Source organism: Myotis davidii, unplaced genomic scaffold (assembly GCF_000327345.1).
Source record: "Myotis davidii unplaced genomic scaffold, ASM32734v1 scaffold2301, whole genome shotgun sequence".
NCBI classification, from domain to species: domain Eukaryota; kingdom Metazoa; phylum Chordata; class Mammalia; order Chiroptera; family Vespertilionidae; genus Myotis; species Myotis davidii.
Genome location: NW_006291016.1, coordinates 73,560 through 86,845, shown reverse-complemented (window position 1 = coordinate 86,845; position 13,286 = coordinate 73,560). Strand labels below are relative to the sequence as shown.

The 13,286-nt window shown below is 41.6% G+C and overlaps 1 protein-coding gene across 1 annotated transcript in view; it reads left to right on the top strand.

Annotated features, from left to right (window-relative positions):
- Window positions 1-13,286, top strand: part of ACOT9 (acyl-CoA thioesterase 9) — a 32,057-nt gene extending 18,771 nt beyond the window's left edge. Inside the window, exons 9-16 of the mRNA XM_006764153.2 lie at window positions 5,053-5,126; window positions 9,616-9,683; window positions 10,160-10,271; window positions 10,663-10,753; window positions 11,254-11,339; window positions 11,940-12,027; window positions 12,173-12,323; window positions 12,979-13,286. Of these exons, the coding sequence (XP_006764216.1) occupies window positions 5,053-5,126; window positions 9,616-9,683; window positions 10,160-10,271; window positions 10,663-10,753; window positions 11,254-11,339; window positions 11,940-12,027; window positions 12,173-12,323; window positions 12,979-13,106 (798 nt within the window). The 3' untranslated portion in view covers window positions 13,107-13,286. The remainder of the gene's footprint in view (window positions 1-5,052; window positions 5,127-9,615; window positions 9,684-10,159; window positions 10,272-10,662; window positions 10,754-11,253; window positions 11,340-11,939; window positions 12,028-12,172; window positions 12,324-12,978) is intronic.

Genomic DNA, 13,286 nt, shown 5'->3' with positions numbered 1-13,286 from the left:
CCCTTGACCGGAATCGAACCTGGGACCCTTCAGTCCGCAGGCCGATGCTCTATCCACTGAGCCAAACCGGTTTCGGCTGTTTAGTGTTTATTACTTTCAAATCATTTCAGCTCCATGGAAAGGTGCTTGCTTCTGCTTTTGTGTGGAGAGTTGCACAAATGTCTGAGTTACATTAGGCATGCATGGGATCGGTCACTGTGTTAGTTTTCTAGGGTTGCTATCACAAAATACTATAAACCAGGTGGCATAAAACAGCAGAAATGTATTTTCTCACAATTTGGAGGATGGAAGTCCAAGATCAAGGTCTCGGCAGGATTCTCCCTCTAAAATCTGTAAGGGAGAATCCTTCTTTGCTCCTTCCCAGCTTCTGGTAGTTTGCTGCCAGTCCTTTGCATTCCTTAGCTTGTAGCTGTAACCCTTCCATTTCGGCCTCATTATTACATGGCATTTCCTCTTGTGCATCTGTGTCTCCGTGTCTCTTCTCCTCTCTTTATAAGGACATCAATAATATTGGATAAGGACCCACCCTACTCTAGTATGGCCTCATCTTAACTGATTATATCTGCAACAACTCTATTTCCAAATATATGCGTGTTTATAGATACTTCAACATATATTTTTGGGGACACAGTTTAACCCAGAACAGACACTTAGACTATCACAGCAGTTAGGAACCCCTAATGAGCAAAACATAGAATAGCTACTATAAAGAAATGGAGAAATTTGACAAGGAAAACTACCTCAAAGGGGATAATAGCACAGAAATCAAATAGTTCAGCATATGTCTAAGATTTTATTATGAAAACTTATTTAAAAATGACTTTTTTAGTTTAGCCAGGGTATTCAGTAGACCTGTTATTCAGATACATTTTTTTGTTGTTACAGAATTTTGAAATACTTCACCTTTTGGAAAAAGTTTAAAGCTTGCTCTGCAGTAATTAAAGTTATTTGTCAAAAAAAAAAGTTATTTGTCAAAGCCCTGGTCGGGTGGCTCAGTTGGTTAGAGCATCATCCCGCACACCAAAAGATTGTGGGTGTGATTCCTGGTCAGGGCACAAATCTAGGTTGCAGCTTCTATCCCCAGTCAGTATGGGAGGCAGCAGATTGATGTTTCTCTCTGCCTCTCTCTCTCTCTGCCTCTCTCTCCCTCTCTCCCTTCCTCTCTCTAAAAAAAATAACAGTAGTTATTTGTCAAAAATAGTTAAGTAGTTTTTTAATCCTTACTCAAGGATATGATTTTTAGAATTGATTTTAGAAAGAGAGGAAGGGAGAGGAGAGAGAAACACCGATGTGGGATTGGCTGCCTCCCATACCCACCCTGACTGGGGATTGAACCTGCAACCTTTCAGTGTGTGGGGCAGTGCCCCAAATAACTCATCTACCCGGCTAGTGCTTAAGTAGTTTTGTATTTGATGCTATATGTAAGTGGTTGGATTCTGTAACTCCAGTGCAGCTGTAACTGACAGTAGTACTGTTTTTAAAACAAAACACAATAAAATTGTTGGGGATCTGTATGATTTGTCCACACACTTTTTAAATCTTCATGGTTGATTCCTAGTGCTACGTGCAGTGCCACGTGCAGCAGATTGCTGGCATAGGACCAGCTTTCTAGGGAAACTTGACAATTTGAATCTTGGACAAGTCGGTTGAAAAAGAGATACAGAGATTATTAGGAGGTGAGACACAATGAAAATCAGTGTTAGGCAAGTACGAACTTTTTTTTTAAATTTTCATTTCTCATTGGCAATTTTGCCTAGTAACTCATTACTTGAGTGGTCCTTTCCATTCCATAGAGGAGCTTGGCAATAGGTGCCTCTGGTTTGTGTGCATGTAGGTTCAAATCCCAGCTCTGCTGCTTATTAGCCACGTGACTGTGGGTAAATCACCTTCCCTGAGCCTCTGATTTCTCAAGTGCAATATGGAAGCGGTAATAGTACCATATTATATGGTGTGGTACAGATGAAATGGAAAACATCCCACCCATATGAAGAACTTGTTATGTTGCCTGTCACACAGTAACTACTAATCACATGTTGACAATAATGCTAATTTATTGTTACTATGGAGATGATCCCAAATCTCTGTTCTGGTCTTGACCTTCAAACCCAACTTTCCAAGTACCTATTATATCTCTCCCTTCACGGGCTCTTGCTACCTCCAGTCCAGTGCGTTTTAAATTGAGTGTCAGCTTCCCTTCTAATCCTGAGCTTCCTTCAGTGTTTCCCCTTTGTCGTCATCCTGGTTTCCCAGCTGCATACCTTTGTGATAGCTTAAATTTTTCCCTTTCCTGTGCAGCCTTTTGCCAAGTTTTACAAATTCATCATCCTCCGCAACCCACCACGGTCCTTTCTCGCCCTTGCCCTTGGCCCCTGTGTCCTGTTCAAGCCCCCACTGCCTCTGTGTGAGTACCTGAACTGTCTTTCAATTCGTCTGCCGGCCTGTTGCATGTTTTCACCCTCTGTTCATTTTATACATTTTTATCAGATAGACCTTCCAAAGCTGACCTTAAATCACATCACTCTCCTTCTAAAAACCTTGACCATTATCTGCTCATTAAAGTCTAAACTCCTTTGACTAGTTAGGATCCAAGGGTCTCCGGAAACTAGCTCCAACATCACTTAAATACCTTCTTAGAGCATCTTTGAGCATCCTAAGGGTAGGGAGTTGTTCATTTTGGCATTCCCGATACTTGGAGCTAGTTACAGGGGTAGGCAAACTTTTTGACTCGAGGGCCGCAATGGGTTCTTAAACTGGACCGGAGGGCCGGAACAAAAGCATGGATGGAGTGTTTGTGTGAACTAATATAAATTCAAAGTAAACATCATTACATAAAAGGGTACGGTCTTTTTTTTTTTTTTTTTTTAGTTTTATTCATTTCAAACGGGCCGGATCCGGCCCGTGGGCCGTAGTTTGCCCACGGCTGCCTAGTAGGTGTTCATTATAATAAACCACAGTTTAAATAGTGAGCAAGTGACTGATATCATTGCTTATGCTTTTTCCTTTTCCTGAAATCCTTGTGTTCTGGCTCTGCACATCCACATTCCACTTGTGCTTCCAGGTCACTCCATGCTCGAATCCTTACCTGGTCCTCCAGCTCATACTGCCTGTTCCTTCCCATGATGCCTTCCTCAGAACCCTTTCTCTGACCTGCTGACCTCTGCTCCTCAGAGCTTCGTAGGAACATGTGTTCTCTTCTACTAGGTCACATGCTTCTCAAAAACAGGATCTGGGTGTGAGTCACCAAGCCCACTTCCTGACGTCCACTCATTTAACAGTTCACTTAGCAATCATGTATTGCCTGCCATTCTGTGTTAGGTATCCAGCCGTGAGCAAAACCCAGTTTCATTTTCTTGGAGTTTTCATTTTGGTAGTCCTCAATAATTACCTACCTTGATTCATACATTGGCTGTATCAGGTATCTGCTATAGGCAGTTTTTGTGCTAAGTGCTTAGGGTACAAATGTCAATGAAAATGGCCTTTGTCCTCAAGGAACTCATGATGCAGTGGGGAAGCGGCCACTTAAATAAATGATCATGGTATAGTATATTAAGTATGATGCAGCATTTCTCAACAGGGACACTATTGGCATTATATGTGGGAAAATTCTCTGTCCTGCAGGACTTTCCCCCTGCATTGTGAAGTGTTCAGCTCCTTGCTCACCCCCATCCCACTAGTAATGTCTCCCAAGTAATGTGACAACCCTACACATTTCCAAATAACTCTACGGGGGTGAGAACCACTGTCAGGAGAGGACTTTGCATTTAGTGGCAAACAAAGGAGGAATGATGAGTTGTGTCTGGGGCGAAGGGATGCGTGTTTGCTGACTGGGCCGCGGGGGGTTGGGGGGTGGGGGAGTGGTAGTGATGAATGTAGCCATGAGGAAGACATCAGGCGAAGGCATGGAACAGAGGTATTCAACAGCATGGTCCATTCCAGGGCCATGGCTGGGGAAAAAGGTGCGGGTATGAGGAAGTGTTTGGGAACAGCTGGAGAGGAATTTGGGCTCTGGTGGAGGGCTTTATATACAGGGCCAACAGGCTTTGAGCAGGTGCTAGAAGAAAGTCAAGGGAGGAGGTACTAGGGTCCAAACAGGTGTTAGTGACGAGGACTAGTGATGAGGAAGGAACTGAATGGACCCTCAGGTTATGATAGGACTTTATGATATGATTGTCCTGGAAGTACAGACTTCTAAGGGATAAAGAAACACCTTAAAACTTCAAAGGGTTTTGTGCATTGTAAGTATTTAGCTTAATCCACGGATTTGTCACTGATCTTATTCCTTCTTAGGAGCCCCTATGCTCAGTTAAGGAATCCTAAACGTGTTGGTAGTTGGCACACTAAGGTTCCTGAAAATGCTAATGTCTATGAGAGTGGCGGGAGGTCCACCTGCCTCTGAAGCAGGACAGTGAAATGATGATGTAGTAGGTCCTTCTGTGACCCCTGTTGTTGGGTCCCAGTCAGGCTCAGCTCCACAGCCTCTAGCTCATGTCCATCCCAGCATGTCCTGCAATGCACTGTTTGGAATTTTGGGGTGTCTTTCTCCTTCTAGACCACAGGTTCCTGGTCACGCTGCTGTCCCCACATAGAGCCTAGTTCTGTGCCTGGAAACTCAGCAGCTGGTGGTTCATGAATGCACTTCTTTTTTTGTTTCTTTTAAAAAAAATTGTTGAGGGTGTTACAGATGTCCCCCATTTTTCCCCCCTTTGCCTCCCTCCTCTGGACTCCTCCTGCCCCACCCCAGGCCTTCCATGTTAGTTCATTTGTTCATTATAACATATTAGTGAAATCATATGGTACCTCTCTTTCTCTGACTGGCTTATTTCACTCAGTATAATAATCTACAGGTCCATCCATGCTGACTCAAAGGTTAAGAGAACCTTCTTTTTTTTTTTTACAGCTGCATAGTATGCTATTGTATAAATGTACCACACTTTCTCCTCTTTTTCTAATTGCTGCCTTTCTCAAAGCATGCACGCTCTCTGTTAGAATTGTAGCAGGTCTTCCCAGGAAATGCATTTCTTACATCTGCATTTTCTTTCCTTTGTTCTTTAGTTACAAGACAGTGAATTTTGTCCTGTTTTGGAAGCAACATTTGTAATGGTGGCCCGTGATTCTGAAAATAAGGGGTAATTGTTCTTTTTTTCTTATTCTTTATTTTGAAAAATTTTGAAGATACATAACACCAGAGAGAAGAGCATAATGAATGTCTATATGCCCATCACCTACACTTAAGAGTTTTACTATTTTTGCCATATTTGCTTCATCTGTTTTTTAAAGTATATTATTTTCTTTATAACATTTTAAAGCAAATCCCAGACATAATGACATTTCACCTCTAAAAACTTTAGTTTAGGCGTCTCTTAAAAAATGAGGATATTTTTGCCTGGCTGATGTGGCTTGGTGGTTGAGGATCGAGCCATGAACCAGGAGCTCAGGGTTCAATTCCTGATCAGGGCATATGCGCGGGTTGTGGGCTCGATCCCCAGTAGAGGGTGTGCAGGAGGCAGCTGATCAATGATTCTCTCTCATCATTGATGTTTCTCTCACTTTCTTCCTTCCTCTCTGAAATAAGAAAATGTATTAAAATATTTTTAAAATGAGAATATTTTCTTAAATAACTACACTACCATTAGCACACCTAACAAAAATACTAGTCAGTCCTTAGTATATTCCAATAATTCATATTCCGTTTTCCCCAAATATCGTTTTAATGATTTGTTCAAATTAGGATATAAACAAAGTCCACATATTATATTTTATTTTTATGTCTCATAAGCCTGTTTTGTTGGTTAATAGCTTCAGTGAGATATAATTCACATATAGAATTCACCCATTGAGCCCTGACTGGTTTGGCTCAGTGGATAGAGCATCGGCCCGTGGACTGAAAGGTCCCAGGTTCGATTCTGGTCAAAGGCATGTACCTTGGTTGCGGGCACATCCCCAGTTGGGGGTGTGCAGGAGGCAGCCAATCGATGTTTCTCTCTCATTGATGTTCCTGACTTTCTATCCCTCTCCCTTCCTCTCTGTAAAAAAAATCAATAAAATATATTTTTTTTAAAAAAAGAAACAAAACGTCAGACCCTGGTTTGAATCTAACCTATATAAAAAAAAGAACTTACCCATTGAAAGTGTACAATTTTATGGATTTTAGTGTATTCACAGTTGTGCGGTCTCTAGAGGTTGTTTAAATCCAGAATAGTTGTGTGTCTCCACTGTTCTCCTCTTTTCCCCCCACTCAGACCCAAAGTATCAACACTCACTAGGTGAGCTGCTGTTGACACAAGGTGTTAGCATCATTGCATGCATCCTTATTGTTTTATCAACTCATTGAAAGGCCCAGTGGGTTATTCTAGACCAGGGGTGGGAAACATCCACCCCGTGGGCCGTATAAGGCTTGAGAAATTATTTGGCCTGGCCCTGCCAAGGCAGTAGGGGTGAGTTAATTAAATGTTTGACCAAATAGAGCAGGCTCATTTTTAAAGTGATAATTTTGTATGGCCTGCGAATGATGTCATAAATATCCAAATGGCCCTTGGCAGGAAAAGGTTCCCCACCCCTGTTCTAGACAATGTCCAACTTTCTGGATTTTCAAGAAAAAAAATACCATGAGGAAGCATGGACTTGTTTCTTTATTTCTAGTATTTTCTATAAACTGAAGTAAGAGCTAGAGCCTTGATTAGATTCAGGTTCAACTTATTGGGTGAGAGCACTTCATGGGTGATGCTGTGTATCTCATGTCTTGTATTGCGTTGTATAAGGAGGTATAGATGGTCTCCCTCCTAGCGATGCTAAGATTGATGCGGGGCTCAAGTAGTGACAACCTGATCTTGCCACTGTCAAGTTCAGTTTATCCGCTTATGATCAGCAATGATCTACAGGGCAGGGTGTATCCAATGTATACTTTGTCATCCTGCACATAGCTAGCTCCCCATCAGTCTTTTTCCACGGCTCTTAATGCCCTTTGTTGATCATTGCTTTAATCATGCGGGAGTGTAGAAGGATTCTCAAATTCTGTCATTCTTTGAACATTTATTAGCTGGAGTTCTGTGAAGAAGAGCTGTCCCTTATCAACTAGGGCAGTTTGGTTTGTAAAGGGAAGTAAGATGAATGTTTCATTCCCGTGTTTTACTTACACATTTGCAAAAGAATGAGCTAGTGACAGCATGGTTTTTCTACTTTTTTGGTTTAAAAAAAAAAGTATCATTATGAATGCATGGATTTTAACATATAAATGTATTTCCGCGAATTGTAGCCAGTGCTCTTGCCGCTCAGAGTATACTCTCTTTGGTCAGTGGGAGCCTCTTTAAGCTGCCTCCTGTGATAAGCCCTTTTGACATTTCCCCATTGGTTTTTGATACCTGCCTGCTCTCTGGTGCAACGACTTATCTTGGGCTCATCTTACACATTTCCTGCCCCAGGCCTAGAAACAGCCATTTCCCCAAGGAGTCCTGGGGTTCCTTTTAGTGGGAACTGATATTTAGAGACCAAAATCTAGGCACTAGAACTGTATTGTTACTAGTTTATCATCATGTCTAGGCCTTTTTAGTGGACAGAGCTTGGGTGTATATTATAAAGCAAATAAATAAACAACCTCATGAGTTTATGGTGTCATTTTCAAGTTTAATTGTACAAACTTTAACTCATTTAGCTTTCTACTTTATCTTTTTTCTCTTAAATTGATTTATTGGTTCCTAACAACAGTTCCACCCAAGGCCTTCAAACTGAGAAAAACCATCTAATTGTGTTGGGGGGAATAGGGTGGGAGAGAGTGTTACAGGATTGCTGTTTGTACAGGACTGTCTAGAGCAGTGGTTCTCAACCTTCCTAATGCCGCGACCCTTTAATACAGTTCCTCATGTTGTGGTGACCTCCAGCCATAAAATTATTTTCGTTGCTACTGCACAACTAATTTTGCTACTGTTATGAATCTGATATGCAGGATGTATTTTCATTTTACAAATTGAACATAATTAAAGCATAGTGATTAATCACAAAAACAATATGCAATTATATATGTGTTTTCCGATGGTCTTAGGCGACCCCTGTGAAAGGGTCGTTCAACCCCCCAAAGGGGTCTCGACCGACAGGTTGAGAACCGCTAGTCTAGATGCCTTTGGGGAGTCTAATTTGTATTACAAACTTGAGTGAGGAGTTTGCAATGAGACGTCATTTCTGCTGCGTGAAAAGCTGACATGAAAATGTGTTAAGATTGAAAAATACCTTGGTGACTGGCCTGAGCGACAAATGCATCCACCTAGCTTCAGTCCTCCCACCATCCCCAGCGACCTGCTTGCTGCTCTGGTGCCTGGCCTGGGGCTCCTTTGCCAGCACTGGGGGGCATTACTCAAAATTCCTCTCTCAGCTGATGTATTTCAGTTTCCCAAACTGCCATTTCAGGTCTTTTGTTTCCATTGTTGTTTCATCAAACTTTTGGATTCTACTGCAGTGAAATACTATGTTCCTTTTTGCTCAGTTTTCTATTTTAAAAAATTTGACACCTACAGACAAATAGAATAATGCAATGAACACATATATACCCTTTACTTAAGTTCGCCAATTAATGTTTTGCCACCAACCTATTTTCCCGTCCTCTATAAATATATATACACATTCCCCCCTGAATCATTAGAAAGTTTGAGACTGTTTCACCCATAAATAGTTTAGCATATATCTCCTAAGAATAAGATAATTCTCCTACATAATCTTAATGCTTTTATTATACCCAAGAAATTGAACAGTGATATAATTGTATTATGCAATATATGATCCATATCCAAACTTTGCCAATTGTCCCTAAAATATCCTTTATGGTTTCTTCCCCTACAGTAGATCTAATCAAGGATCATGTATTGCAGTTGGTTACCATGGTTCTTTAAATTAGTCACCCTGACATTTTCTATCTTGACATTTTTGAAAAGTCGAGTCCAGATGTCTAGTAGGATGTTCTGCAACCAATTTTGACTGCTTCCTTGTGATTAGGATCAGGTGAAACATGTTGGCAAGCAGTTGTGTCCTTTTGATAATGTGAACTTCCTACTATGCAGATGGGTCTGTAACCAGAAGCCTCCTCTATTGTTCCAGAGTCCTTGTGTGAAGCAGTCAGTAAGCGTTATTCAAAATGAACAGCAAAGTCCTGCTGGTGTGGCTCAGTGCTTGAGTGTTGACCTACGATCTATGAACCAGGAGGTCACAGTTCGATTCCTGGTCAGGCCACATGCCCGGGTTGCAGGCTCAGTCCTCAGTGGGGGGCATGTAGAAGGCCGATCAAATATATTTTTAAAAAATGTTATTATCTAATAAAAATAGAAGATTAACTATTACCTACCAGTTTTCAAGTCTTTGCTGTTTGCTTGTTTTTTAAAGAATATTTTAAAATATATTGTTATTGATTTCAGAGAGGAAGGGAGAGAGATAGAAACATCAATGATGAGAGAATCTTTGATTAGCTGCCTCCTGCATGCCCCCGACTGGGGATCGAGCCTGCAACCCGGGCATGTGCCCTTGACTGGAAACGAATCCAGGACCCTTCAGTCACAGGCCAACATTCTATTCACTGAGCCAAACTGCCTAGGGAAGATAATAACATTTTAATTTATACTCTTTTCTTCTCTTTAGGTCGGCATTTGTAAATCCACTCATCCCTGAAGGCCCTAAGGAAGAAGCGCTCTTTAGACAAGGAGAATGTATATTAATTTTTTATAATAAGATAAACTTTTAAAAGCACATTAACTGTACTGCAGAAGAGATTAGTTTTAAGAGTATGCATGGACTCATATTAGTCAGGTGTCTTACTCATTCCAAGAATTTATTGAAATTAAAAATACCTTATTTTTTGTTCCATGAAGTTCATACTTTGAACAATTTTATCAATCAGCCAATATTTATTAATTGAAGTAATTTTTTCTGATTGTTCATGAAATGGTAAATGTATCTTTAATGAAATAACTTGCTTGGGGCTCTAGGTCAGGATGATTATAGCTGGTTTTACGCTGAGCTGATATAATTTCCTTGTGAAAGCAAAGAATCGCAGAAAGTTTTTGTGAGCCGTATGGACAATTTCCAGGGGGATTGTTACAGTCTGGAAGTACAGCCCAGTTCAGAAACCCCAGTGTGCAGTGTGACCCTCCTGACCATGGTTCCTTATTGTCCCATATTTCAGTGAACAAGGGGAGAAGGGTTGCCTTCAGCTCCATGTCGTTACTGAAAATGGCTCCCAGTGCTGAGGAGAGGACGACCATCCATGAGATGTTTCTTAACACACTGGATCAGAAGTAAGTTAGGCTAGCCCGGCCAGTGTAGCTCAGTGGTTGAGCATTGACTTATGAACCAGGAGGTCACAGTTCGATTCCTGGTTGGGGCACCTTGTCTGGGTTGTGGGCTCAGTCCCCAGTGGGGGGGGGGGCATGCAGGAAGCAGCTGATCAATAATTCTCATCAGTGATGTTTCTATCTCTCTCTCCCTCTTCCTTTTTCTTTGGAATAAAGAATATTTTAAAACAAAAAGTAAGTTAGGCTGGTGAGATTCCACATTAGGATGCATTAATCCTTGGTGTTCTCCATAGCCAGGCTTGCCTGAACATATTGGAAATTTTTTGCAAATATTTTACTTTTTAGCAGCTAAACCATGGCCCTAACAGGGTTTACTGTTTCTCTATTTGCACAGGACTATAAGTTTTCAAAGTCGAGTTTTGCCCCCTAATGCAGTATGGATGGAGAAATCAAAACTGAAGAGCTTGGAAATTTGCCACCCTCAGGTATTGTGATATGGTGAAAAACCTAAATAGGATAACTTGCATCCATGATATTCATCTAAGACAGCGGTTCTCAACCTATAGGTCGCCAACCTGTGGGTCACGACCCCTTTGGGGGTCGAATGACCCTTTCACAGGGGTCGCCTAAGACCATCGGAAAACACATATATAATTACATATTGTTTTTGTGATTAATCACTGTGCTTTATGTTCAATTTGTAAAATGAAAATGCATCCTGCATATCAGATATTTACATTACGATTCCTAACAGTAGCAAAATTACAGTTATGAAGTAGCAAGGAAAATAATTTTATGGTTGGGGGTCACCACAACATGAGGAACTGTATTAAAAGGTCGTGACATTAGGAAGGTTGAGAACCACTGATCTAAGATATGGTATCTTTAAACTGGTCTCTGTTCTTTGGCATTATTAATTCCTTTGTTCTGTATATGAGGGTGGCCATGATCTTGTATTTCCTATCATTCATTTTATGTCCTATAGGAGAGGAATATTTTCAATCGGATCTTTGGTGGTTTCCTTATGAGGAAAGCATATGAACTCGGATGGGCTACTGCTTGTAACTTTGGGTAAGTTAGATTTAAGGTAGTATTGACTTCTGAGAAGCAATTTTTACTACCCCACTGAAATGAAACATTTTGGACCAGTCTGGATGTGTTGGGGAATTTGTTGTGTTTTTAAAATAAATATCACACTTATACCAGCTGGGTTTGATCCTCATTTTAGAAGTCTGTTACTCTGACTAGGTAAATTAATACATTACGGGCATACCTCGTTTTATTGTGCTCCGCTTTATTGCACTCCACAGATGTTGTGTTTTTTAAATATTGAAGGCAAGAACTTCCACCAGCAAAAAGGTTATGCCTCGCTTTATTTCAATGCTTACTTTATTGCGGTGGTCTGGAATCAAACCTGCAATATCTCCGAGGTCTGCCTGTAAAGACCTATGAGAAATGGAGGTGATAAAATGCTGAAGGGAAAAGATACAGTGACTTTGGCACTGATCTCATCACAGTGACATGTCTTACCATTCATTCCTCGCTGGTATGATTGCTTTCCCCTTCTCTAGGTTTATTCTTTGATCATTTAAATTTCGCTTCAGTCACTTGTTAGGGAAAAAATAGCATCTGAATTTTACACTTGACCCCAAATTCTGCCTTTCCTAATAGTGGTTCCCGACCATTTGTCGTGGCAGTGGATGACATCATGTTTCAGAAACCTGTTGAGGTTGGATCATTGCTGTTTCTGTCTTCCCAGGTAGGTGTGCGATGAGATAAAATACAATTTATGATCATTTGGGCCTAGAAGAGCAGTTTTGATATCCTACAGCTATTACTTCTCTTGTGACTGCCTGTTCCCCCTTCCCAATGTGACCAGCTCACTCGTATCTATAATCTCTTAGGTTTGCTTTACTCAAGGCAACTACATTCAAGTCAGAGTCCACAGCGAAGTGGCCTCTTTGCACAATAAAGAACATACGACCACCAATGTCTTTCATTTCACGTTCATGTCGGAGAATGAAGTGCCCTTGGTTTTCCCCAGAACGTATGGAGGTAAGCAGCCAGGATGGTGTGTCCCTAACAAAGGCAGGAACTTTTCAAGAAATTTTCTCCTTTCAAATTGTTGTAGGAAGCACACTGATGCCTGTTAGCTCAAGAGCACACCTTTAAAATCAATATATATTATTGATTTCAGAGAGGAAGGGGGAGGGGGGGAGAGAGAGAGAAACATCAATGATGAGATAGAATCATTGATCAGCTGCCTCCTGCATGCCCCCTACTGGGGATCAATCCCACAACCCGGGCATGCACCCTGACGGGGAATCAAACCATGACCTCCAGGTTCATAGGTCAATGCTCAACCACTGAACACATCTTTAGGAGATTGTGCATTTTCAGGTCTGCAGCCCTGAAGGCCAGAATGCCTCCTGGCCCCACAGGTGGCTGTGACTGCTCTGCCCACCTGGCTGTTGTCTGAAGGGCTGGTGCCAGCTGCAAGCAGCCACTGGGGGTCAAAGACTGGTCCAGCCAAAGGAAAGGGGTGGGAGTCGAGGCTTGGGAATCTTGCATACCCCTGGCCCAATAGCACTTGCCGGGCACCAGTTCTGCGTTCTCACTGCTGCCCAGTGTTCCCGAGTAGTCTTGTGTTTATACCTTGCTGTTCTGAGGCACTGCAAGTTTCTCCATGGTTATCTCTCTTGTGTTTCAGAGTCCATGCTGTATTTAGATGGGCAGCGGCATTTTAACTCCATGAGTGGTTCGGATACTATGAAAAAGGACTACCTTTTGAAGCCCCAGGGAAAGTCACGCTTGTTGGAGACCAGCGTTCCTCAGTGACATAGTGCCTGATGCAGGCCTCATCACATTTATTGGTTTAGTGTTTATGCTCATCCCCCCCGAGAGAAAAAGAATGTATTCAGCTTTTAGGATGACTAGAAAAGTAGAACAAGAGAGTGGCTGGCTGGGACAGAGGGAGAGAGAGTTATTAAATAATAAACACTTTCAAAATGATCGAAA